A 25,358-nucleotide genomic window follows, 5' to 3' on the forward strand; every position below is an offset into this window, starting at 1 on the left:
GATTGGCTGATGCAGTATAATTCCTCACCTCCCCACACAGTCGTGGGGAGGGTCCTGCTGAACGAATGTCGGCCCGGTCACAGCAGTTGTGCCCTCCGTCTTCCAGGTGGCAGAGCGAGCACTGTACTACTGGAACAATGAGTACATCATGAGCCTGATCAGCGACAATGCAGCAAAGATCCTTCCCATCATGTTTCCTTCCTTGTACCGCAACTCCAAGACCCACTGGAACAAGTAAGGAAGGGGCGCTGGGGGGCTCAGTCAGTAAAGGGTCTGCCCTCAGCTCAGCTCATGATCCCGGGGTCCTGGGATGGAGCCCCGCATCGGGCTCCCAGCTCAGCGGGGAGTCTGCTTCTCCCTCTCCCACTCCCCCTGCTTGTGCTCTCTCTCTGTCAAATAAATTTTTAAAAATCTTTTAAAATTTTTTAAAAAAAGAAAGGAAGAGCTGGCTGCCCCACTGGGGCGTTTAAAATTTCTTGTATCTTGCCGAAACTTCAATTAGGATTGAAATCCGAGTCCGAAATATCAGTTTAAACAGGAAATGTTAATTTCTTTGTGGGCTTACAGTTAGGTAGAAGTGTGGGTTGTATCTGCGGCCTTTTGTTTGCCTCCTCACCCCCATTTCAAGCCAACATGGAGGCACGTCGCTTGGCGCCCGCTGTGCCTGGCCGCGTCGGCAGCAGCATCTTCCGGGCCTCATCTTAGCTCCCTTCCGGAGGAGCCGAAGGTCGCTGCAAAGCCCGTGGAGCTCAGTCCCTGTGGGAGCATGGTGGCCGGCCCGTTCTCAAGGGCCCCGCACCCTTGACCGCGCGCCCTGTGAGCCCCTCCGGTAGAACAGGAGCCTTCCTCCTGTGCTCGCTGCCCGGAGGGCAGGGGACGAGCAGGTGACGGCACAGGACCTAGCCGTGTCCTCTGTGCTGCACCTCACGAGGATGAAGACGCTAAGTGTGGTCTTCCGACACCTTACAAGGGGACGGTCGGCGCAGACCCCCGTCATTGTGGGGCACCCACTGGTGTTCACGTGAACACGGGGACCGATGTTTTGCTCTCCCTCCTCCTTTCATTTCTTTCCACGTTGTCATCATGAAATCAGCATTACAAGCAGGAGGAGCAGAGCCTCGATACCCGTCCTGCCCCCTTGTTTACGGGTGAGGAAAGTAAGCCTCGGGGCAGCGGCAGCCAGGCCACACTCACGAGCAGGCTAGTAGCTGAGTGGCTCGCAGAGTCCCTGGCACACCCTCCCGCTGTCCCACCTCACCTTCTCGTCCCATCTTGCTCAGCCAGTGCTGTCATCTCAGAAATAGAGCAAACGTTGGCACCCACCTCGGTGTTTTGTGCTGATTCAAGAAAATTAACGTGAATGTACAGAAAGTCCCTGGCCCCTGACAGGCACCTGGCAAGCGTTCGCCATCAGCACGCGGCTCTGGGGGTCGCTGGGGCGCTCCTGGCACGGCTCAGCAGACCTCATCAGTATATCAACTTTCAACAGCCTTTTCTTTGCCACATTCATTTTTTATTACGCTCTGCAGGTGGTAACAAAGGCCTTGGAGCTCAGCTGCCGTCCCCGTGTGTCATTTCGTACAGTGCGAGAGTCAGCGGTGGCTGCTGACTGGCCGCAGACCCCTGCCCCTTGCAAAGAGGAATGTTGAAGTGTTTCTTTAAGTGTTTCCAAATACGAGTTGGGTTTTATTGTGAAGTGAGTTAAGAAGTCGCTGTGAATCTGTGACAGCAAAAACAGCAGTAGTCCTAGCAGCAGTGAGAGCAGTTATAGGACGAGATCGAGTGTCTGCGGCTGCGCCCGAGGCCGTGGGCTGACCGGCTTGGCGGCGCAGTGCTGCCCGTCTTGCTGGGGGTCCCGTGTGGCTGTCATCTGATGGCGAGCGGGACCGGCGTCCTCCCCAGGTTCCACTGGGCCGCGGGGCAGCTGCGCCTCCTCCCTCTCCTGGATGTCACAGCCGGGAAGCTGGGTCTCATTAAGCCACTCCGCAGTAATTTTATTTTCTGCCTTCCAAAGCTCTGCTTTGGCATGATTAACAACTTTTCTGCCCTTAATTAAGATGGAAAGGAAACTGACATTTATAGGAAGTAAAATGTTTCCGTTCTTGTCCCCTTCCTGTTGCTGTTTGTCTGAATTCTATTTCTTCAAGTTTCAACATTTTTATTCCATTTCCATGGAAGGTGGCTTTTGGCTGCTGTCAGCAGGACAGAAAGCGAGGGGCCTCGGGGCCGGTCAGGAGCGCCCCACAGCCGTGTGGACGCAGATGCGTCCAGTACGGGCTTTGGCCGGGAAGCCCAGAGGCATGAGACGTGGGGCCGCTGCAGCCGCTGGAAGGTCAGGGAGCAGAGGGCTGTGGCTGAGGAGGGCCGGGAGGTGGAGAGAAGGATGGAGTGTTCGGAGTCTGAATACCAAGGTCTACTTACAGGACAATACACGGCTTGATATACAACGCGCTGAAGCTCTTCATGGAGATGAACCAGAAACTCTTTGACGACTGCACCCAGCAGTTCAAAGCAGAGAAACTGAAGTAAGTTGCTCCTTTCAAAACCTACTCTTTCAAGAGAGGCTGAAGGTGCAGGAACTTCGCAGGTTTATAAGGCAGGTATTTGAATTCTATCCCATGAGGTTTACGTGAAGGAGCGTCTTCATCTCGACATGGCTTTAGCGTGCCCATTTAACACGGGCCTTCTCTGGAACCTAGCCGGTGTCCACAAAATCAGGGTCCTGCTCTCACACTCAGAGGAGGACATCAGAGTCATGTCTGGGCTCTGGGCAGATTTTCTTCTTTGCTTGTCATTAGAAGCTGGCCAAGGGAGATAAACTTTGAACGAGTGTAATTCAAATTAAGAGATATATATAACCAGCTGTCCTGTGCGTACTTTAGACGGTACATACGTGTTGACTCATACGTCAGGCCCTGTTGTAGGTTCTGACAGCACAGCAGTGAATACAACAAAAGTCCCTGCCCTCATGGATGGTGTGGAAAGGAAAGACAGGAACATAGACGGGAGGGAGACACACTGTGTGCATGGTGTGGCCTGCAAGGCAAGGAAGGGGCCCAGGGTCACGTGCCCATGGAGCCTTATGGGCTTCCAGCTGCCTGACCCCTGCTCCCTCAGAGCTGAGCACAGGGTTCACCCGTGCCTTCGGCCTTTCACATGGCGAGTATCTTAGCTTTCTGAAAAGGATCTTAAAGATCATGCAGCACATTGTCCGGATTTAAAAAAAATAATAAGTTGGGTCCAGGTTAAGGGATTTACAGAAGGTCGCATGACTCTCTGGTGGTGGGATCTAACGAGAACCAGGTCTGAAGACTGCTCCTTTTTAAAGCCATCCTTGTTGGGATGTCGGCCCTTAGCCTCAGTTCCCGTACACCATGGAATGGTCTCACTTTCACGGCTGCATAAGCTTGTCTTCGAGGTTATCTGGGTCCCCAAAGCAGCTGAAGCAGGAAGGGTGCAGACCTGAGATGCTCGTGTGAGTGCCCCTAGGAGCCCGTTGCGCACGTTGTAGCGCATTTATTTGTTAAATCTCTTCCTCTAAGTCTGGCTTGTTCTTCGCGTTTCGTTTTCCATGTCACGTTCCATTGTGCTCACCATGGTGAAGCTGGCGGGTACGACCCACGGTGACAGGACAGTAGGTTGCCGGTCATGTCAATTTTGCCTCTCTCCTTCCCTTGCATGTGACCCATGTCTCTAATACCAACGACGTTTTACTATTTTTCAGAGAGAAGCTAAAAATGAAAGAACGAGAAGAAGCGTGGGTTAAAATAGAAAATCTAGCCAAAGCAAACCCCCAGGTACAAAAAGAGTAATGTGAAAACGTCTAGGGTGTTACTTGAATGTTTTTATGAGCTAGGAATGTGGCTTCCTCGCGGGAGGGGCAGGGGGCGGTCTCACTAACCTTGTACGTGGAAATGTCTGCAATAAAGGTACTTCTCAGCTTTTGTACAAGTAACTGATTTTTGCCCCACAAAGTTTTTACCACAGAATTGACATTTTTTTTCCTCCGCTTTTTCAATAAGATCTAAATCTTAACAATATACTGTGGTAAAAAGAAAACCAGGGCACAGCCTCTATTTAGGGGCCAAGATTGCAATTTGCTTTCTCCCCACAAATGTCATAGACACTGTCACTCAAACAGTACGTCCCTTTCTTTTTCATATCGAAATCATTTGAGAAGAAAAGCAGTTAGATTTTAAATAGATGAAGTATGAAGTGGGTGTCCTTTTTCCTAAAACCAGGTTCCTGTAGGCTGAACCTTTAATTGTTAAAAAATGCCTGACCTCTGTCATGTTGGCCACTAGCCCTTTCTCCCGTCTAGCTAGAAGGCTCCAGTGTGCTCTGGCACGCGAGCGCACGCGGCGTGTCTCCCGGAGCCCCGGGCAGGTGAAGCGACGTCCTGCAGAGCGCCCACTCCGGGGCCGGCACCCGAGGGCTCTGAGCTCTGCGGTCTTTGGTTTATGTCCACTGGTCCAGACGGACCGGACCGCTGTCCTGGCAGGCGCTCCTTCCGGTTCAGGGCCTGAGAATCACTGGGGCGCGTCTTCGCCACAGGGGTGGTCCCCAGGCTGTCCTCAGCCTCCCAGAAGAAAAAGGACAATGCTTTATGAGAACCCCTCAGCCACCCTTAAAATCCTAAAGGGCTCGTTGAGGTGAACTGGATTACAAGCAGTCTGTTTTCTTTGGTGCGGGGTGTGCGTGAGTCGTTCACTAAGTCGATTATGCCGGTTTTTCAATCTGACGTTTCCTAGAAGTGACACGTGAACACAAGGTTCAAACGTTATGTGTTTGATCTGCGTGATGTACTGATTGTATTCCCCTCGGGAGACTTAAACCTTCGGAAAATGGAATGACTTTCTTAAGTGAGGTCCCAGTCCCCGCATGGAACAACCCAGCAGCGTGGCCCTTACAGCGTCTGTTCTGTGCTCTTCACAGAAACGCCGTGGTAAGGTGACCGTGAGCCCGTGAGTGCCCCGTGCAGGTAGACGGCTCCAGGATCTGCTGTCAGGAACAGAATGTGAGGTTAAAATACTGACATTTGTTTTAAGGAAAAGCAGAAATCTGGGGAAGGTGGAGGGGCCCTGCCTGACAGCCACGTGCAAAGGGCCGTCGGAGATCCTGTCCCACACACATGCAAAATCAACACCCTGAGAAACGTGAAATATGCACAAGTCAGAGATCCTGGTTTTATTTATTTTACCAAAATTACAGGCACAATGTCATGAAGACCTGCACAAAGATTTCCCATCATAAACAGGAAAGAGCTGGTTGGTTGTGTAACAAGCGTGGCCTGGTTTCACTGCTGTGCTGTGACAGGTGTCCCTTCTGAAATAGACACTGTTCTCATTTCCCTTTTTCTGAGCTTCTCCTGAGTTTCCTTACACGACGTTTTTACTCGTCTGGGGTGCTCTCTATGGTGTCCCAGCCGGGCGACGGCATACGCACCTGGGCTCTGCCTGTGCTCCCCAGGCGCCGTGGTGACCGTGATGCTGTGGGCGCTGGACTGACTGTCTTCCTGTTGAACCCATGTGTGAGTCAACCCCTGTGAGTCCCGTCTGCATGCACAGGTCTCCCGGAGGAAAATACTTCATGGGCTAATAATGTTTCAGGGCTGAAAAGCAAGGCCTCAGGACTTGGTTTTCACTTGAGAGAGAGGGAATCTTTTCTGAATCCTAGTCACTGCTTACCATTTATAACAACGACACCAAAAAGTAGATAATTGTATGGATGATACAGCCTGTTTCTTGTTTCCATCATGAAAACAGTGGGGTCTTTCGAGCGAGGCTCTCCGTCTCAGATCTGCCTTCTTGAGGAATGAGCTCGTAGCTGCTTCTGCAGGGTGGATCCCCCAGAATCCACCGTCTGCCCCCTGACCTGTATCTAGAAGTCTCCCCTGCTCAGACTCGGACGTGCACCGTTCATCCTGCTGGGCTTGGGGAGTCAGCGGCACCTCCAGAATTTTCCGTCTTGTTTGTCATAACAGTTGTGGCAGCTCCTTTGAAGTTTTTGAATATCACACATGATTTAATGTAAGTCATGAAATTTTGAGGATTTCTAACGTAAATGTGTTTTCCTAGTCCACCAAAGAGACCAGGGAACATTTTGCTGCTTACTTCTCCCTGACTTGGGTCGGAATTGTGTGAAACGAAGACAGGCACTTCTATGAACCTCGGGTGCACGGACTCGGGGTGCAGAGAGGCCCGGGGCGCAGGGCCCAGCTGGCTGCTTTCCTCTGAGAGGTGGGCTTCTCTGGGCGACATGTGTGCTCCTTTACCCTGCTGTGGACTCCAGCCTCGATAGACGTTTTTATTCCTACTAAGAATCCTTTCCTGTCGGTGCCTGGTGTGTGGCACTCACTTCGCTGGGACCATTTTGTAGCATTCTTGTACATCCTTCTCTTTGCCCTGAGCCCCAGCGAGGACTGAGAGCCCCGCGCTGCTGTGAGTCGTGCGGGCCTATGAGTCGTGCGGTCACCTGTGTTCTGTGAGCCCCCGGATGTGCGGTGCCAAGCAGGCAGCCACTTCACTTGGCAGACGGGCACCAGCTGGGTGTCCTGAATCATGGAACTTTCCCGAGACACAAAGATGAGAACAAGGCACAGGTCCGAGGAGCTTAGGGACTCATGAGGGGAGCCAGATGGAGGCAAAGAGAATTCTTTTCAGAGGTCAGATCATAACACACATGAGATGCTGGAGAGGAAGGCAGGCAGGAGATCTGCTTCAGGCTTCTGCCAGGGATGCAGAAAGCCACGCTGTGGGATGGCCACGGTCGCAGTGTCCCCAGCAAGAGGGCTGAGCCCCTTGGAGGGGGAATTCTCAGCTGCCCACTCTGAATCCGGGGAAGGTCCTTGAAGCAGAGAGAGCAGAGGAAGGAACCGAGTTGCTCAGCACAGGTGGACTTTTAGCTGTGGAGGAGGGGCTGGGTGTGGTCTGTACTTGGGACGCAGCTGGAGAGGGAACAGATGTGGATTTTTATCCCCCAGAACGGGTGCAGGTATTAGTGTCCTAAAGAGCAAACTGGCCTAGTCAGACTTGCATTTCAGAAAGTCGTTTCTGACAGCATCATGTCGGGTGTCCTGGAAGGGGCCGGCACCCAGGGCCTCTCGTAGAAGTGTGTGGCAGATGGGAGTGGAGGGCAGAGGGCCCTGGGGCTCCTGGGTGCCCGGTGGCGTGGAAAGGAAGAAGCCGGCTGGGCCGAGGCTCCACAGCCATGGGCTTGCAGCACGCAACCGAACTGTTGGACCGAACCAGGTCGCGGAGTTTGGCCGGAGGGCCGAGACACCGAGGGTGTGGACGAAGGGGTGGGATTGATAACAGGGTTCCAGCGAGTTAGAGCGAGGGGCGAAGGAGTGAGGTCGGCAGGTGTGTACGGCCTGGGAGGTGAGGGGAGGCTGTGAGCATGAAGCAGTCCAGGTGAGCACGTGGACTCAGGTGCCAAGGCTGCCAGGCAGGGTGCCGCCCCGCCGTCCCTCAGACCCCAGGGACCAGGGAGGCCTCAGAGGGGGTGCTGGAGCCTACGTCACACTCCCGCCTGGTGCTGCCGGGGCCTAGGAGGGTAGAAGTGTTCTGGCTCCTGAGGCGCTGCAGGTATAGGCTGGTTTAATTGCCACCCAGGGGGCTTCATTCAGGAGAGGGCCCTGGGGAGGGCACCGGTGGGAAGACGTGCCCCTGGCCAGTATGAGACCCTCGCAGCCCAGACCCTGAGCGCCAGCAGAGAGTGATTCCGCACTTTACATTGCAGTACACAGTGTATAGTCAAGCAAGCACCATGACCATTCCAGTTGCAATGGAGACAGATGGGCCTTTGTTTGAAGATGTGCAGATGCTGAGAAAGGCCGTGAACGAAGAGGCTCGCCAGGTAAAGGTGCACAGAGCTAAGCCGGCTGCGCCCGTGGTAGATTTGCTTAAGAAATGCGTAGAATTTCAGGAGGTGATGTGCTCTACGTCAGGGTCTTCTGTGCAAGCTCAGGCTAAAAACTGAGTTTGGGTAAAGCTCCTGGGAGGGATTTTGCCCATGCATCTCAGTGAGCAAACTACTAGAAACAATTTTTGAGTCTTGAGTATGTGCCCAAAATTTGAATATTTTCTTCATTTATGGTAACAGTAACAGTCCCAGCTCCTAACTATCCCTGAAATATTAACCTGAACAAAAAACCAAACACTTTGCAGAGTGGAAAGTGGTGTCTTTCCACTCTCCTCTCTGTTCAGCATCCCACTCATGCTCTGGCACAGAGGTGTCCCCTGTCAGCCATCCACAGCCGTCCCTGGGGCCGAGCCTTGTCTTCCTCCCTGACAGCAGAACCACACTGGCTCGCAGGAAGGGTCAGGAGCCGGGGATCCCTGAAGGCCGGGGCTTTGTCAAGTTAACACCTGTGCTCGGGCGGTTTGCTTCCATGCGGTGGAGATGAATTATTCAGATCCCCACTGATCCAGAGACAGACTCTCATTCCTAAGTTGGGAATATAAACAATTGGGGCTTTAAAGAGGGTAGATGTCCTGCCTGTGTGTGACGGGCCCGTCGCTGGCCGTGTTTCCCCGAGCGTGCCTGCCTCTCTCCAGTTCATGGAAGCTGGTGCAGTCTTCAGTGGGTGGAGGGGTGCGGCAGGCATGGGCCTTTCTGACTCTGAAACTTTAAGCACCTGTGGCCTGCTTGAAAATTCCTACCGACACCCAGCACTAAGACTCCGAAGCGCGGAAGGTCAGAGTGGCTAGACTCCGCTGTGCGCTGGACGCGGGCGGTTTACCAGTGCTCGTGTCATTTGGAACTCGCTTAAGCAGAGGCTTTAATTCAAGTAAATTTCACTCCCCGCCTGATCAGACGGGATCGGGCGTTAGCAAGAGCACGGGACCTCCACCATCCAGACTGCGTGTCCCGACACGCGGCCACGAGCACCGCGGGGCTGCCGAGCGCTCAGCGTGGCCATCTACGGGAGCTGCGCTGACGGTCTAAAGCACGGGAATCCCCAGGCCCGACAGGAAGAAACGAATGCAAAACCATCTCATTCATGACTTTTTACTGTTGATTATATGTTGAAGTGATAGCATTTTGGATATATTGGCTTAAATTTAAAAATGCTATTAAAATTAATTTTACTTATTGCTTTTCATTTTTTTTGATGTGGCTACTAGGGATCTTGGAGTCCCATACTTGGACAGCACACTGGTCCAGACTCCTTTTTCATGGAGCTGCCCAGTCAGCTCCCAGCCTTAGCATAAGATCAAACTCGAAAATACCAAAAATACAGTGAAGAAACTCTGTACACTCCTAGTGAATATCAGTAACTTATTTTTACTTAGTTTACTTGGATTCCATAATTGTTAGCAGTGAACAGATTTAATAAAAACCCAAAAATTCTGTTTTTCTCTGTCCTGGCTATGGGGGCATTAATTTTTCTGCTTCATTTTTTTAACTGGGACAGGAACTTGAGGTCATTTTTTAAATTGCGATTTTGATTTTACGCTGCAAGCGTACTAAAGACACGAGAGCTCACCCAGTGCTTGCAGACAGAGAATATCACATCGGCACCCCTCCTACCAGGAAGCCCGCCCAGGAATCTGTGACCACATTAGTTTTTAAGTTAACGTAGACCATTCAGCGGTGGGTAGGAAACTGATGGTGTACGAGCGAGTTCTTACACATTAAATATTTGGGGTTTGGAGGTTTACGAGGGTTTTTGGTCCGTCCTTTGGTCCAGTGCAGGTCATAAGTAACACTAGGAAAAGAATGACCGATGTCCAAAATGTAATGACCATGTAAATTATGGTCCTATTTATGATTTAAGGTGACTCTATGAGCAATCAAGCATTTGATCAAGAAGGCAAACCAAAATCACATTCTCATCTTGAGTGAAAAACTGCCTCTGAAAGTCGGCCCTAGTATTTATGTGATAGCCAGTCCCAAGAAGACGCCCCACTGGTTGATCTGTCCCCTGCCCTTGGCACAGGGCGTATGTCCTTCTGTGTAACACGAAGGGATCAGTCTCTGCTCATCCATCCACTTGGTTCTGAGTAACGGGAGGCAGGCAGGGCATTTCCTGGAGAAGTCCTGTAGCGTGTTTTTGTGACTCTTGCAAGAAGATTATGTAACTAAGTTTTCTGCCAAGTATTCCCCCACTCTTACCTCTTAGATCTCTATGATGATGCTCCTGGGTTGAAGACTCCATGCCATTAAAACACCAGTTCTCCCCAAATTAACATGATCTCAATCAGAATCCCAGCATACTTTTTTTTTTAATAACATACAGATTCTAAAATTCATATGGCAACACAAAGGACCCAGAGTAGCCAAAACAACTTTGAAAAAGAATAAAACTGGAAGACTAATACTACCCAATTCTAGTACTTATTATAGATTTCTATGGATTAATTGAATCTCCTCCCCATTTCTTTTTTTTTTTTTTTTAAGATTTTATTTATTTATTTGACAGAGACAGCCAGTGAGAGAGGGAACACAAGCAGGGGGAGTGCGAGAGAAAGAAGCAGGCTCATAGTGGACGAGCCTGATGTGGGGCTTGATCCCAGAACGCTGGGATCACACCCTGAGCCGAAGGCAGACGCTTAACGACTGAGCCACCCAGGCGCCCCCCTCCCCATTTCAACCCAACTAGATGAAGATATTTATAGTACACTCTCTTAGCTATAATATTTGATACAATAGACTCTCCTGAATTTGAAAAATGTTGGAGTCCTATATTCCTGAAATTCTCGAAAACGCTGTTAAAGCAAAGAGAAAATTACCTAGATGCGGGAGAAATTTATATGCACAATTTGGAGACCAAATTACATAAGAAGTTACAGCTAAAAATTAAAGTCTGAATATTTTCGGTGCCCTTTAATTTTATCTTCGGCTAATTTTATTTTTCCAAAATAATTCCACATTTCTTTAAAATGACTTGAACATTGGCCAGAACGGGACACGTGTGAGAGGTAAATGGCAGTATCGCCCCAGAGGAGGGGAGGAAGTGGAATGCAGTTGGTTGGAACTGTGTGGAGAAATTCAATTATGTATTGACCTGTCAGAACCATAATTTGCATTCTTTTGGGCGGGGGGGACTTGTCTAACTCTACATAGAACATCCAAAGAAAAGTACTAAATTTCATGTGAATGACATTTATACCAGAGACGTTTAAAATGTTTACAATTCTCATTTTTAACAGTCGGTCGGGAGAAAACCAGCGTCAACCATGCACATAAGGAAGGTTTAGAGAGACGGAAGGTGGGAAGTGAAGGTACTCCTTGCGCAATACGTAGCGTGTGTTTAAGGCTTGTATGCTTAGGACGAGACTTGACAAATTCTGTGTACATGAAGTATTTTCCCTTTTCTCCCTGTCATTGCAGCTGGTGCTGGTAAAGACAAATCTGGTCCCTCGAGACACGTTGGTTAGCTGTGTCCTCAGCCGCACCGTGAAAACACGCACGGTTATGTTCACCCAAGCCTCCTGTTCTGCTCCCACTTACTGTTTAAACTTAAGCCTCTGAGATCTGCCGACATGCGGCAGACAGAGGCCGTGCCTCACGCGCCACCTGCTCGCTGCGTCTGCCCATTGCCCGCACGCCCCCTCCACCCAGGCTGTCCATTCGGGGTGACCGTCTGCACGCCCTCTCATCCTTCCCCGCCTGCTGTCTTTCTGATCTTTCTCCTCTCGTGGTTCGTGAAACTCACGCCCTGCTCTACACACCGATCTGAGATGCCCACACAGAAAGGCCCAGACATGTCCAGCACTCTTTCTGTCCTTCCAGACGCTCCCGGGGTCGTGTGTGTTCTCTCTGTTTGCACTTACTGGTTCCAGTGCCACGGTTTCAACTGTGGCCTTTTTCTGCTAAAGTGTTTCTTCTCTTTAGAATGCCTGTTTCAGCAGGGATGAAATGTTTTGAGTCTGTAAAAGTCTAGGTTTTGTTTGGCTTCATTTTGCTTTGTTTTCAGGGTAGAATTTTGCCTCTTGAGTTCCTTGTGGGCCAAAAGCAAACCCGCTTCAGCACTGTGCCCTGTGCAGCCCCCTGACGGGGGTGCTTCTCCCGAAGCCACCTTACACTAATTGTCAGGGGAAAAAAGCCAAACTCCCGCCTTTACCATATATGTATGTTAATATTCACATCACGTTTCTAGAAATATTCCTAAAACTTCACAGAAGGCTCCTTCTAAACCTTGGTGTTACTGCCGTTTCCACAGATAAATTTGCAAAGAACCCCAAGAAATATTAGCTCTGCAAAAATGTGAACTTTTCATGTCTGACTTCTGCAGGTTCTAGAATCGTTTTTAAAAGCTAGGGAAAGTGTACTTTATGCTGAGGTCAGATTTCCAGAAACTATGAGAGGTGGTTGTGGTTTTTGTCCTTTTGTTGTCGGATGATTGACTTAAAACGAACTTTCTCTGATAAGACGTTTATTCACCACCGCAGAAGTCATTATGCTCTCTTTAGAGTCTGTCTTCTTTTTGATGGAGACGCCAAGCAGAAAGGCTTGGTTCTGTCTAAAGTTTATAACTAATTGGCAGTCTTCTGGCGTATACGTGTGTTTAGATGATTTCCATGGCTTGTTTTGTTTCAGAAATACTGGTATTAATGCAGTGGCCCTACCTCAAAACTGAGTGACTCGTTTAACTGTTATTAATTGAAATGGGTGCCTTTGGTGTAAATTCCCCGTATCAGCACCCCCACCCCACTTTCTTTGCAGACACAGTTCTCTAAATCCTCATGCAAAACTAGGATTGGTTTTTTAAAAAAATTTTTAAGTAAAACCACAATGTCCTAAACTTCAGGAAGAGAATGTTGTGGACAAAGGGAGCCTTTTATTTCTTATTCTTAATATTAGGAAATTTTATGTAAATAAGTACAGTTTTTCTGAGTGCTAGAGGGTTTGTTCCCCAAAGGGACCCACTTACTTTAGGGACCTTTTTTTCAAATTCAATAGTAATTTTAGACCTTTTCTTGACTTTAAATCCAGTTTTAATGTGGTTTTCGTTCATTTTTTTATTTCCCTCCAAAGGAAATTTCCACGTTTGGAAAGTCTTCTGTAATGGACATAGCCATAGAAATGCCTTTAGTAACATCTTACATAATGGGGTTTTGCTATTGATGACATTTCCTAGAATTTACAAAAATAGAGGCACTGAGTACTCTGCACAGAACTACACTTTTCGGGAGCCCAAATCACCGGTGTGGCGCACAGAGCCCTTCACACTAGCCATTAGATCATTGCTCCGGCCGAATCCGTTTTGGGGCAGCGGCCTCTGCGCGCACCGCAGAGTTCCTCAGGCAGCCTTAGAATGTGGGTGCTGGGCACCCGGCTCTCGGCTGCCCTTTGACTTAGAATGCGGGCGTGAGCTCACTCCCCCAATGGCTTCGTTGTAGCCAACGCCACTGCCTTTGTGATTCCAGGCACAGAAAGATCTGAAGAAGGACCGGCCTGTCGTGCGCCGCAAGTCCGAGCTGCCTCAGGACCTCCACACCAAGAACGCCTTGGAGGCTCACTGCAGAGCTGACGAGCTGGTCTCCCAGGACGGGCGCTAGCCCCCCGGAGGACCGCGTCGGGCTGGGGATGCCTGTTCTTTCCTGGATTCTGTAGAAAATACATCCTTTTTGTGCCATACCAATCAGTTACACTCAGAGTCAGAGCTTTCTTCGACCCCGTTCTGTAGGCAATAATGCACTTGCTGCCTCAGCTCGAGATTAGGAGTTCAAACAATGGTGGCTTCTCAGATCTGTTGGCAGAGCCGAGGGCCGCCGGCCGCGTCCCCAGCGAGTGGGCTCAGCCCCGGCACAACCCCCGTAAGACTGCTTCCCCAAATCAGAGCTAAGGAGAGCACCCTGGTCACCATCTTCATGTTCTACCAACCGGAATTCGTGATCATTTAAAATAAGTGGTTCTATGATAAGATCAATGTTCTTCAAATCAAAGGAACACTTTTAAAAAGTATTACATATTTTTGAAGACTTTACAAACCTTTTCCATTGTTTCTCCGTGATTGTTACGCCAGTAGCTTCTCTCTCTCTCTCTCTCTCTCTTTCTCTCCTCCTTTCTCCTTTTTCCTTTCTTTTTATCCCATTGAGATGATTCTTTGCTGTCCGTGTTCTAACATACCTTACTGGGAAAAGTGACATGACAATCTGCCGCTGTGTTTTCCGATGGTATCTCTTTCCTTTGATTAGTGACATCTGTGCTGTGTCACTTCTTTTGTGTATAGCTAAAGCCATATTTCCAAGCCTGGGGTCCAGCACCAGGGACCCCAGGAGTTAAGCTCATAGGAGAAACTTATTTTAAAGAGAGCTTTCTCTGTCTACCTTGACCGGAATTAGAATTTTAAAATGATGTGTCCCATTTTTTGTTTGTTTGCAGACTTTTTTTTTCTCTAAACATTGTTGCCCTTTCACAAGGCTCTTGAATGAATAAAGCTGTCATCTCTGAGAATCCATTTTCTACATTTTATAGAAGGTTAGAACGAGATCATCTTCAGTCGGGCCGCATCTTGGCCCGACGAGACCTGCAGCTGCCTCTGGGCATAAAGTAACAAAAATGCCACGGTCCGTGCAGAGCGCTGCCCTGATGTCCCCTCACTGCCGGGACGTGGTCCCCAGACCTCAGCGGGCAGCGGCGGCATGAGGGCTTACCGTGAACCGGGTCCAGGTGAATAGAGCACACATTATAAACACCTCATGAGGAAAATACAGCGTCTAAGTTCCCATCGGTCTTCAAATGCTGCTATTAGGTTTCACGGACTTCCTTGCATGTGTCGAGCGTTTTGTTTGGGATGGAATAGCACGAGGTGAAAACCCTTCACCCTTAGTGCTTCGTCTGCTCTGTATTTCTCTCAGGGTGGCCCGTATTTTGACTTACTTATCCCGCTTGAGAGCTATTTGAGATGCGTACTGCTGTTCTAAACAAGTGACTCTAGTTTCTTTTGTCTCTGGCATAAGATTATATTAAGTTCATGTTAAATGTCTTGCAGAAAAAGATAAAACGTGGCTTCTTTTAGGATCTGTATTAGGTCTTGGGTGTCCACGGAAACATTGTGGAAAGCAGGCACGGTTCCCCGAGCAGCCATGGTGCCTGCTGCCCCCGGTGTCACTGACATCCACCCACGATGTGGATTTCCTTGTGTCCCTGGAGGAAGATCATGGGGGGAGGGGGGGTTCTGGGTTAGGAGCTGAGTACTAACTAAAAAGATTGCCCCAGCTGAAAGTGGGAAAGGCCACTTTGTGAGAAGAAACACTTCCTGAGAAACTTGACAAGTTATCGATCCATTTTACCATTATGAAATTTATAATTTAAAAAAAGTTTAGATGCCTTCTCCTTTTGAGGGAAAAAGGGTGCTTTTTATTGTATAAAGCAGCGTCTTATGTATTTTGATATACCATTGTTTGAACTACCGTCTTTAGCTGATAGATCCTCAAACACCCTTGATTTTGGATGTTCAGTATGTGTGTGAGAGAGGGTTCTGGGAAGACTCTCTTTGGCCCTAGGTAAAAAGCAGAATACCCGTGATTTGGGTGATTGTATAAAGCTCAACCTGTAAGAACACCTCTTTGTCTAGGCTTTATTTCTGCTCTTTATTGAAGACAAACATTCACCAAAAGGGGGGGGAACAGTTTTGAAAGAGACTAATTTTCTTTGACAAGACTATTATTTAATATTTTGGCCTATTAAAGTTTTCCTAGTTAGTACTCAGATCCCCTGTGCTAATTGTTCAACTTATATATTATTATATAGATACACTGTTTATTCTGTACCAAACTGATTTCAAAAGTACTACATTGAAAATAAACCGGTGACTGTTTTTCTTCATAAAGTTCTGCGTTCGGCATCTTCACTCTTTCCGAAATGTGTCTGTACATCAGAAATGTCACTATTCCGAGTGTCTTTTTAGTGTGGCTTTAGTATGGCTTCCTTTTAATATTGTACATACGTTGTATCTTTGTTTTATGGTAATAAGTAATAAAAATGTAGACTTCATATTTTGTACAAAATGTCCTATGTACAGAATAAAAAACGTTCATAGAAACAGCAAAAATAGGTAAGTGGCACAATTATTTTTCTTTCGAAGATATCTGTAACTTTACGCTTTAGTGAAATGTTAAGTACCTACATATTTTTTAACATTTTGTAATTCAAAACTTTCTGTTGTGACATTGTTTATGAAGAGAAAACTTCATACACGTGCCATTTAATATGCTCTTTTATCCAATTTTAAAAACAAACCCTCTAAGAATGGTGTATTATATGGACTAAATAAAGAACATGTGAATTTTATCGCTCATCATGAAACTAAATTTAGCCACGGTGTCGGGCCAGCCAGGCCTGGCGGTTAGCAGGCCTCCCTTCGGGCGAGGGCAGCCACGCCAGGGACACCGGCCAGGAGATGGGGAGCAGAGGCCCCGGCCCAGCTTCCCCAGCTCATTCTGTGAGCTCGTGGCTCACCTCCCTCAGGGAAAAAAGTAGAGGTGCCTTTCTCCACCCCCCTCTCATCTTTGAGGAGGCAAATGTGAGTCAGAGCACAATTTATAGAAATGGAATTATTTGAGCCCAAATCGTGATGTTTAAAATGATTCTTGAAAAGAAATTAATGTCTTGCAAACAGTAAGAATCGGTGGGAATCGATCTGGGGTCTCTGGCGACCGCCCCCCTTCTTCATGGGGAACCTCAGCCTCACTGATGCTGGGAGTGAAAAGTCAACAAAGTAGGCCGAGAATCAAGGTATGTCCTCGAGTCACTGCCACCCACCACCCACCTCCTTGGCCGCGCTGGATCGACCTTCCAGCAGGCACGTGGTGACCCGCGCACCTCTGTTCCCTTCTCTGTCAGAGGGTCTCGTGGTGCCTCTTACACGAGTAAATACAAGAGACGTTGCTCTGGAGCTGGGCATGTGGAGGGGGCCAAGCCCATGGTAAGTCTGTGGGGGAGTTTGGAGAGCCACACGTACCCCCACTTACACGCAGGGGCAGGTGCGCTGGTCAGAGGACACCCTAAACATGGTGCAGCTAGGAACTGGCTGGGTCCTCGGACCAGGCACCCCTCACCTCCCGTCTTGGAATCGGGGAAGCCGCCGTGGCCAGTAGCATCTGTGAGAGAACTCGGGGTGGACGCATACCACGAGGTCAGCTTCACGCCACTCCTGTTTTCGGGCTAGCAGGTGGAACCCGCCCCGTGTCTCCTTCCAGGAGAACCAGCACCTTACGCCAGGAGCTGCTGGAGGCCGTGTTTGTTGACTTTATTCTCATGACCTGCCAAAGTATCTGCCGCTGTGACCCTCCTTGACAGGTGAGGACAGGCGCACGCAGAGGTCGAGTCGCTGGCCCTAGGTCACAAAAGTACTGAGTGGAGCCAGGTTTCAGCCCACACGGTGTCGCCTCGGAGTCCCTCCCCTCACCACTGTGTTACACCGGAGGAACACCTGGGTCATGCGAGGTCAGAGGTGCAGAGGAGGGGGTGGCCACGAACACATGGGAGGGCTTCTGACCATGCACTTGACTTCTAGAACCAGAGGAACCCAGAAACCATCCAGTCCCGTGGCCTTCACATACACTTCAGAAGCGCCTGTGCTTACATAAGCTTAAGGTTTGTGATATTTTAACTACTTAAAAAAAAAAAAACCCTCAGATGTGTTCTACCAACTTTCAGCCCTTTAGAGACCACCAGCTCATTAGCCTCTGCCCTCAGTAACTTCATCATGTTACCGTGTGAACCCGTAAATGTGCCAGAACTTCAGCTCTGCTTTGTTTACTATACGTGGTTTTACGGAGGATATCATTTCGGTGCGGGGGAGTAGATTCCATGATCCAAAAGTTTGAAATACACTAAGATTAACTTTTTAGAGAAGGCAATGGGAGGAGTAGAGACAGAGCAATGCACCCAGATGGTTCGCGACTGGGCGTTTTCCCGCTCTGGCCTGCAGTCTCCTGTCTCTGCTTTTGACAAAAGTATTACGTAAACTCCACAGCGCTTTGCGGGAATGGAGGAAAGGATCTCTAATTCATCTTTTTTTTTTAAGATTTTATTTATTTGAGAGAGAGAACGAGCAGTGGGGATGGGCAGAAGGAGAGAGAAAAAGAAGCAGACTCTCCGTCGAGCAGGGAGCCCGATGTGGGGCTCGATCCCAGTACCGGGATCATGACCTGAGCGGAAGGCAGACACTTCACCGACGGAGCCCCCCAGGCGCCCCTCTAGTTCATCTTTCTTCTGATCACACCCAGTTCAGGGGAAACGTGGCCTAGTTTACTCCTGTGGGGCTTTTAGAAACAGCTCAGTAAATTTAAGCTGGAGCTGAACTCAGCTTTGTGGTTTATGTTACAGGATAATGCGTAACTGATTACTAGTCAATCCCAAGAGTTCTCTGACCCATCTTCTTTTTTTTTCCAGTTTTATTGAGATGCAGTTGGCCCGCAGCTCTGTGTCAGTCCCGGGGCACCGCATAATGACTCGCGTACGGTATTGTGAGATGACCACAGTAAGTTTAGTTGACCTCCACCTCCTCGCTTAGTGACCCCAGCGGAAACCTCCTAGGTTCCTGTAGTAAGAACACCGGTGAACTCTCCATCGTGCCGGGGCAGGGGCAGCGAGCAGTGGACGAGTGGGCATCTCTGCTGCCGGAAGCCCACGGAGCTCCCAGCAGCCCCTGGAATCAGGCCCATTCAGGAATCCCTTTTATGCAGCGGGTCCGGGCCCCGGAGGCATCTGATAGAAGTGCTGGGTCTCTGCCTGTCTCCCTCCCACACACACACATCCCGGCCCGCTCACACCAGCACCATGCACAGAGTTGGGGTGTGGATTCCCGGGGACACTGGGTGGACCCGGGCACTAAAGCGAACACTGAGGGGTCAGCCTAAGGTTCCCTGTCCACCTCGCTCAGGTGCGGTCACCTCATTAGTGCCTTCATTACCATCTCTAAAATGCATCTTCTAGAAATTTGCCTCAAGTTAAGTGTAGATTAAAGGGCACCTTCTAGCCAGTGACTGCCCCTTTCCTTTGGGACTTTCTCCTGGAGCCCCACGTGCCACTCCTAACACAAGGCAGGTGAACGGAGCATCAAGGAACCTGTTGACCACGGGCTTACGGAGAGCGTGTTTCGACCTTACTGAAAATGGGCTCCTGCGTCGTGAAGTCAGCCCAGCGTGAGCGTGCTGCTGAGGCTTGGAGACCAGAGCAGGCTCAGCTCCCGAACAGCGATGGATCCTAAGGCCAGGGCCTCTCGCAAACCAGAATGTTAGGCACCGCTGAACCCACAAAACCCAGGCTGACCCCCAAGGCCACATTCACTGGCTGCTCTTGAGCTGAAAAGCAAATAACGTCTCTAATAAGTCCGACCGTTTGATGAATTGTTTTCTTTGGTTCAGTGTTGTCAAAATCCAGATGATTCTGTGGTGAAAGTGTTTGCTAGGAGAGCCAGAGGTTGCTTACTACAGAACTCTGTCCTCACGAGTTTCAAAAAGACCAGAATAAAAAGCCTGCCACGTGGAGTGCCACGTGAGTGAAGCCCGAGCACGCGAGCAGGTCAGGGTCAACCAGCACGAAAGGCAGAGGAACAGGCTTACCGGAACCTGCGGGGGGCCTGGTGGCGCAGAGAGTGACGGCCAAAGGGCTGCATTCACACTGGGGATGTCCCCGAGTCCACCATGGGTGCAGTAACTCCCTGGAAGGACCCAGAAGGAAGCAAAACTACCTTACTCCTGGTCACCCTTTATGACCACTAAGGACACAGGTTAAGGTCAGCAGGAGGAAAAGCCACGTCGGGCAGGGCCAGCCGGGAGAGGCTGGGCTCGGAGCCCGCTCGTCCTCTCCTGGAGGTCACTTCTGCTCTGCGTGCGTGGGCCAAACCAGGGAGGGCCCGGGCACCTGGCTGTCCAGAGCTTCAGGGGGGCCAATCACACTTAACGTGGGATTCCAAAGGCTGGGCTGACCCTGTGCAGCCCACAACCACACTCCAGATCCCATTGTCACCGTGGACTAGCAGGACTTCCCCAGGGCTTTGGGGCAGCCTGCCGGGAGCTGGGCAGCGGCCAAGCCTCTCCTGGGGTTGGGCGAGCCCTTCCTGGCACCGTGGTCCTCACAGACAGGGAGCTAGCAGCACGGAGAGGCTCGCTCACGGCCGAGCCCACAGCCAACAAGGGCACAGCCAGGAGCCGGCGCTCCCTCCGGGGCCTCTGACTCAGCTCTCCCCATGGCGCCACCACGGGCAGCCAGCCGGAGGGGGGCCTTCTGGCTCTGGCACAAGACCGGCTTTCCAATTAAGCCGTTGGAGAAGGTGGAGGATTCCAGAGACAAGGCTACCAACCCGCTGATAGGAAAAGAACAGACCCTAGAGTATATGGGCCGCGCTCAGCAGCTCTGGGGGGAAACCACTGCGTCCCCCGAAGTGGGTAAGAGGTGACTTGTATTCAACATCAAAATTAAAGACAGGAGAAGAGGGACTCGGCGGGAGGATGGGCTTGCTCTCAATTTTGCGCAAATTGAAAAGTGCACCAGACCAGGAGGTGAGAATCCTTCTCCTGGGCTTGGATAATGCTGGCAAGACCACTCTTCTGAAACAGCTTGCATCTGAAGACATCAGCCACATTACACCTACACAGGGTTTTAACATCAAAAGTGTACAATCACAAGGTTTTAAACTGAATGTATGGGACATTGGTGGACAAAGAAAAATCAGACCATACTGGAGAAATTATTTTGAAAATACCGATATTCTCATTTATGTAATTGACAGTGCAGACAGAAAAAGATTTGAAGAGACGGGTCAGGAACTAGCTGAATTACTGGAGGAAGAAAAACTAAGTTGTGTGCCAGTGCTCATCTTTGCTAACAAGCAGGATTTGCTCACGGCAGCCCCTGCCTCCGAAATCGCAGAAGGACTAAACTTGCACACCATCCACGACTGCATCTGGCAGATCCAGTCCTGCTCAGCTCTCACAGGAGAGGGCGTTCAGGACGGCATGAACTGGGTCTGCAAAAATGTCAATGCAAAGAAGAAATAAAATCTAGCCGAACGGAGAGACGCAGGAGCTGCGGGAGCTGAATTCTGTCCTGAAAAACACTAATTTGCTGCTTTCTGACCAAATGTTTTTCCATCTGTGTGCAGCTACAGCTGTTTGAAGAGAGGGAACAACACAGTTTAAAAAGAATCCCCATCCCAGCAGATTTAACTGATCTCTGAGGTTCAGTATCATTTTTCAAATAAAGGAATTATATTTAAAAAAAAAATTAAAGACAGGAAACATACCTCAGCTTCAGACACCGTCATGGCTCCCCTGGCACCGGGTAACTAGCAACGTCAGAGTCCAGCAAGTTCTCCAGAGGGCGGGAATCTCAGGCAAAAAAACTTCACTCATTCCCTCCTTCATTCATTCACAGCGTAATGAACACCATGGGCCCCCTGCCCAAATTAAAACGTAGTCAATTAACAGTAACGAATGTCCTCTCTTACTAGCGTTTTCTCCAGCCTGGAGATTGGCACGACTTCAGGTGCCAGCAGGCACGTCATCGGTGAGGAGACCCAGGGCCGTGGAGGCTCAGGCCACGTAGAGCCGAGCCCAGAGAGAACCCGCGTCTCCCCGAGTGACGCTGGGACCAGCGTCAGATTTCTGTTGACCAGGCTCGGGTCCCCACCACCAGTCTGCACACTAGTGCTGAGCATGACGGAGTGCCGCCACGTCCTCATCGAGGTGTGAGAGATGGCCAGCGGAGCCAGTCCCTCAGAGAATGAATGGCATGAAAGCATTATTGTCCTTTACCGGACGGGCTCTTCCTCCACTTTGGGCACGAGGCCCTCATGAAGTGGCAAACGCAAACAGCCGTTTCTTTTGTAATTCCATACTTGAAAACAGTTGGCAATACTGTGTCCCCCTACCCCCCCCCGAAGGTGTTAACTGTATGACAATAGTGATCTGCCTGCTGACCTGTGAAATCCAGAATTCTAGAAACCCTGGTCTGCTTTGAAGCCCTTGCTTTACAGACAATGAGGCAGACTCAGAGGAAGCAAGCCCCTAGCTAGTGAGTGCTACCCCCACCCCACTGGGGTTTTCTTTCTTTTTTTTTTTAAGATTTTATTTATTTATTTGACAGACAGCCAGAGAGAGAGGGAACACAAGCAGGGGGAGTGGGAGAGGAAGAAGCAGACTCCCAGCGAAGGAACCCTGATGTGGGGCTCGATCCCAGAACGCCGGGATCACGCCCTGAGCCGAAGGCAGACGCTAAACCGCTGTGCCACCCAGGCGCCCCTCCCAGTGGGGTTTTCTTGAGGACCTTTTTTAAGATTTTATTTATTTGAGGGGGTGAGAGCACGAACAGGGGGAGGGGCAGAGGGAGAGAGAATCTCAAGCAGACTCCCTGCTGAGCACGGAGCTGCATGCGGGGCTTGATCTCACAACCCTGAGACCATGACCTGAGCCAAAATCAAGAGCTGGATGCTCAACCGACTGAGCCCCCGAGGTGCCCCGGGTTGGACGTGTCTAATAGGACCTCAGAGTTGTGTGTTCATGCTGCCTGCCGCTGCATTCTTTCTAGGTTGTGGTTTGTTTGGGGTTTTTTTTACTGTCTCTAGGAATTGCATATTCGAAAGATTTATTTGAGATAGATAGTGAACCTCTTTTGGGAACATTTTTACTCAGTAAAAATTCAGATATTTCCTGAATAGAAAAATTTTCCCCGTGTGAAAACCTAAGTTTCTCAGAACACTTGGAAAAAGCCTTTGGAATCGTCTTCAGTCTGTTGTACAGGATGGGCTAGAAATGCTCAGTCATCAGTAGCCACACATTTTCGATCTTTTATTAAAAAGCGCCCATATTTTCCACCAGTTGACCTTATAAAACTTCGAGTACAAAAAAAAAAAAAAATCAAAATCAAATCCAGCCTCCCAGAATGAAGATTTGACCTAAAAGAGGACAGAAGTATTCCAATCAACAGACGTCTGGGCCTGTGGACACTGGATCCTCGGGGCGCCTGGGATGGTCTGGACACCCGTGGCACCCAGGGTCAGTGCCGGCCGGACCGGCCAGCCCGCCCACCCCGCCAGCCCCGCCCTGCAGCTGTCTTCATCTGGTGGTGGCGCAGCCCCACACCCACGGCCCAGCCAGAAACCCAGCCTGGAGTCTCCCCTCCGCCAGGACGCAGCTCTCTACCTGCCCCGCCCCAGCTTTGCTCCCACGCTTCCCTTGATGGCCTTCTCTCCGGAGCATCTCAAAACAGTGATCACATCACCCTATTGTTTAAAACCCATGAGTGGCTTTACATGGCACTTAAATGAAGCCTGAACTCCTTCCCACGGGCTCCAGGATCTCTCTGATCTGCCTCCTGCCAACATCTGCAGCTGCCTCTGGCCCACGTCCCCTGTGTTCCTACACTGGCCTCCCTTTCTCAGCTCTTTCCCACCTCAGGGCCTTTGCACAGGCCATCATTGCCCACCCCATCCCCAGAGAAGCATGGCTGACTTCCTTCTGTCCTGCATGTGTAAACATCAGTGTTTTCTCTTGAGAGAGTCCTTCTCTGACCACCCTGTCAAAATTGGGAACTTCCCATTTTCTTCCAAGCCCTGATACAATCTGTAATTATATTTGTTCCTTAGTTAAGTGCCTCCATCAGTAGACAGGGACCTCGGCCGCTTTTTTACCGTGTCTGCAGTGCTCAGCTCCATCCCCACACAACAGGGTCTTTTGCTTACTGGGTTAAGTGGGTGAGGGTGCACCGGACTGGGGGACACACCAGGGACTGAGTGTGCCTGCGGCAGGAAGAGCCCAACGTTGGGAGGGAAGGATACTTGCTCATTGCAACATTTGCCTGTTCAACACGGTGGTGCTGACGAACAACACAGACATCTTTGCTTCTGCGTAACCAGGACAGCCCAACAAACCAGGCTCAGCCATGAGTGTCAAAACAGGGAGTAGGCAGGGCTACAGAGGGGCATCCCAGGGGCTCCCCCCATGAAAGGGAAGGATGTTCCAAGCAACGGGATGCATACAAAGATCCGGGGATGGGGAGGCATGCAGTGTTGCTGGAGCTAGGCTGTCACCAGACTGACCAGGGAGAGGCCATGAAACGAGGCTGCAACTTTCTGCAGGTCTGGGCCACTGAAGCCCACCCATCCTTTTAAGGAATCTGGGCTTCAGCCTGTAGACGGTGAGAAGGTCTGAAAGAATTCTACGCGGGGGACTGTGAAGTCCCTGAAGTGGAATGTCAGCTGGGGGTGGGGGTCGCAGGCGGGAGAACAAGGAGTGGCTCGGAGGCACCACCCCCTATGAGTGTGAAGTCCCCGCTGCTGCTTGGCCTGGGGTGTCTGGGCCAGCGCTGAGCGTTGCCAAGACCAAGTGAGGCCCCCGAGTGCTGGACACATGGCCGTGCTAAGGCACTGGGCTGCAATAACTGTGGGAGAGACCCAGGAGCCAGGGCAAGAATACCAAGAGTCACCTTGTACTGAGGACGGGTGGTGGCCGGACACCATGCGTGGCATTGACGCGTGTTCTCTCTGTCAATCTTTGCACCGAAGGCAGGCAGCCAGGGCTGTGGCCACCCAAACCCTACTCTTCTCTATCACCCACCACTGCCAACAGGATGCTTCACGGGCCGTGGGCAGGAACACAGGGAAGAGAAGCACGGCCATCTTAGGTTTTTGAATTTGGCAGCTGAAGGCTGGTGGTCCCCTTCAACAGAATGCATCTGGTTCATTCACTCAAAAAATGTCCTCTTTTTGAGCAAGAGAGGCCATCCTCAAGCACGTCACCACACTGCAGAAGAAACTGGACTGAAGAGATCATTGAATACAGTATGAGAGCATATTGGGGGTGGGGGGCATCTAGCCCAGCCTGCCTGGGGCCAGGGGCTCCCAGAGGGATGCATTTCCTAATCTGATCTAACAAGTCCCTGGGCCAGGGGAGAGGCCCCCTCACAGTAAGAACGCATGGGGGCAGAGCAAAGGGGTGGGCTGGCAGGACATCTGTGCCTCGGGGCCTGTCCACCATGGGCACTGGGTGTGAAGTTCCAGGCAGGGCAGAGTGGAGCCTGAGACAGGAGGTGTGCAGGGCCTTCAGTGTGTGGTCACCTGGCTGTAGGCGTGGCCAAGGCATGGTCATGCCATCTACATGAGAGCGTTCACCGCGCACCTACTATGTGGCCAGCACTGCGCTCCTGGAACTTATTTCCTGGTGGGGAAAGGCAGACAAGAAGAAAGTATCGGCAGGAGAAGAGCTATATAGTCACATGTAGGGGCCACCCACCTCTGATGGGGGTCGGATGGCCTCCCTGAGGGTGGGATGTCTAAGGTGTGACCTGGATGGAAAGGAGCCAGGCTTGGGAAACTGGGGGCTGGGGATGGAGTGTGTGCTGGCAGTAGAGACAGGTGCAAGTCCAACAAGAACCCATGTCTGGCTGCCCAAAGAGAGTCT

At 50.4% G+C, this 25,358-nt stretch overlaps 1 protein-coding gene and 1 non-coding gene across 12 annotated transcripts in view; both read left to right on the forward strand.

Annotated features, from left to right (window-relative positions):
* PPP2R5C (protein phosphatase 2 regulatory subunit B'gamma) overlaps positions 1-15,948 on the forward strand; it is a 119,818-nt gene extending 103,870 nt beyond the window's left edge. For 3 of the 11 annotated variants that reach the window (XM_034642355.1, XM_034642353.1, XM_002926735.4), the window contains 5 exons: positions 107-234; positions 2,424-2,525; positions 3,725-3,797; positions 7,741-7,857; positions 13,377-15,948. In XM_034642355.1, coding sequence (XP_034498246.1) covers positions 107-234; positions 2,424-2,525; positions 3,725-3,797; positions 7,741-7,857; positions 13,377-13,508 — 552 coding nt within the window. In that variant the 3' untranslated portion in view covers positions 13,509-15,948. Of the gene's footprint in view, positions 1-106; positions 235-2,423; positions 2,526-3,724; positions 3,798-4,935; positions 5,018-5,765; positions 6,030-7,740; positions 7,858-11,156; positions 11,229-11,337; positions 12,785-13,376 lie in introns of those variants that run through there. The other 8 variants (XM_034642356.1, XM_002926736.4, XM_034642351.1 and 5 more) reach the window with 7 other exon arrangements.
* Positions 15,949-16,275: 327 nt separating this feature from the next.
* On the forward strand, positions 16,276-22,084 carry LOC100467110. The gene is made up of 2 exons (XR_002144151.2): positions 16,276-17,550; positions 18,352-22,084. It is a non-coding gene; the product is annotated as an ADP-ribosylation factor-like protein 3 (transcript).
* Positions 22,085-25,358: the final 3,274 nt, after the last annotated feature.

This window comes from Ailuropoda melanoleuca, chromosome 14 (genome assembly GCF_002007445.2).
Source record: "Ailuropoda melanoleuca isolate Jingjing chromosome 14, ASM200744v2, whole genome shotgun sequence".
Classification (NCBI taxonomy): domain Eukaryota; kingdom Metazoa; phylum Chordata; class Mammalia; order Carnivora; family Ursidae; genus Ailuropoda; species Ailuropoda melanoleuca.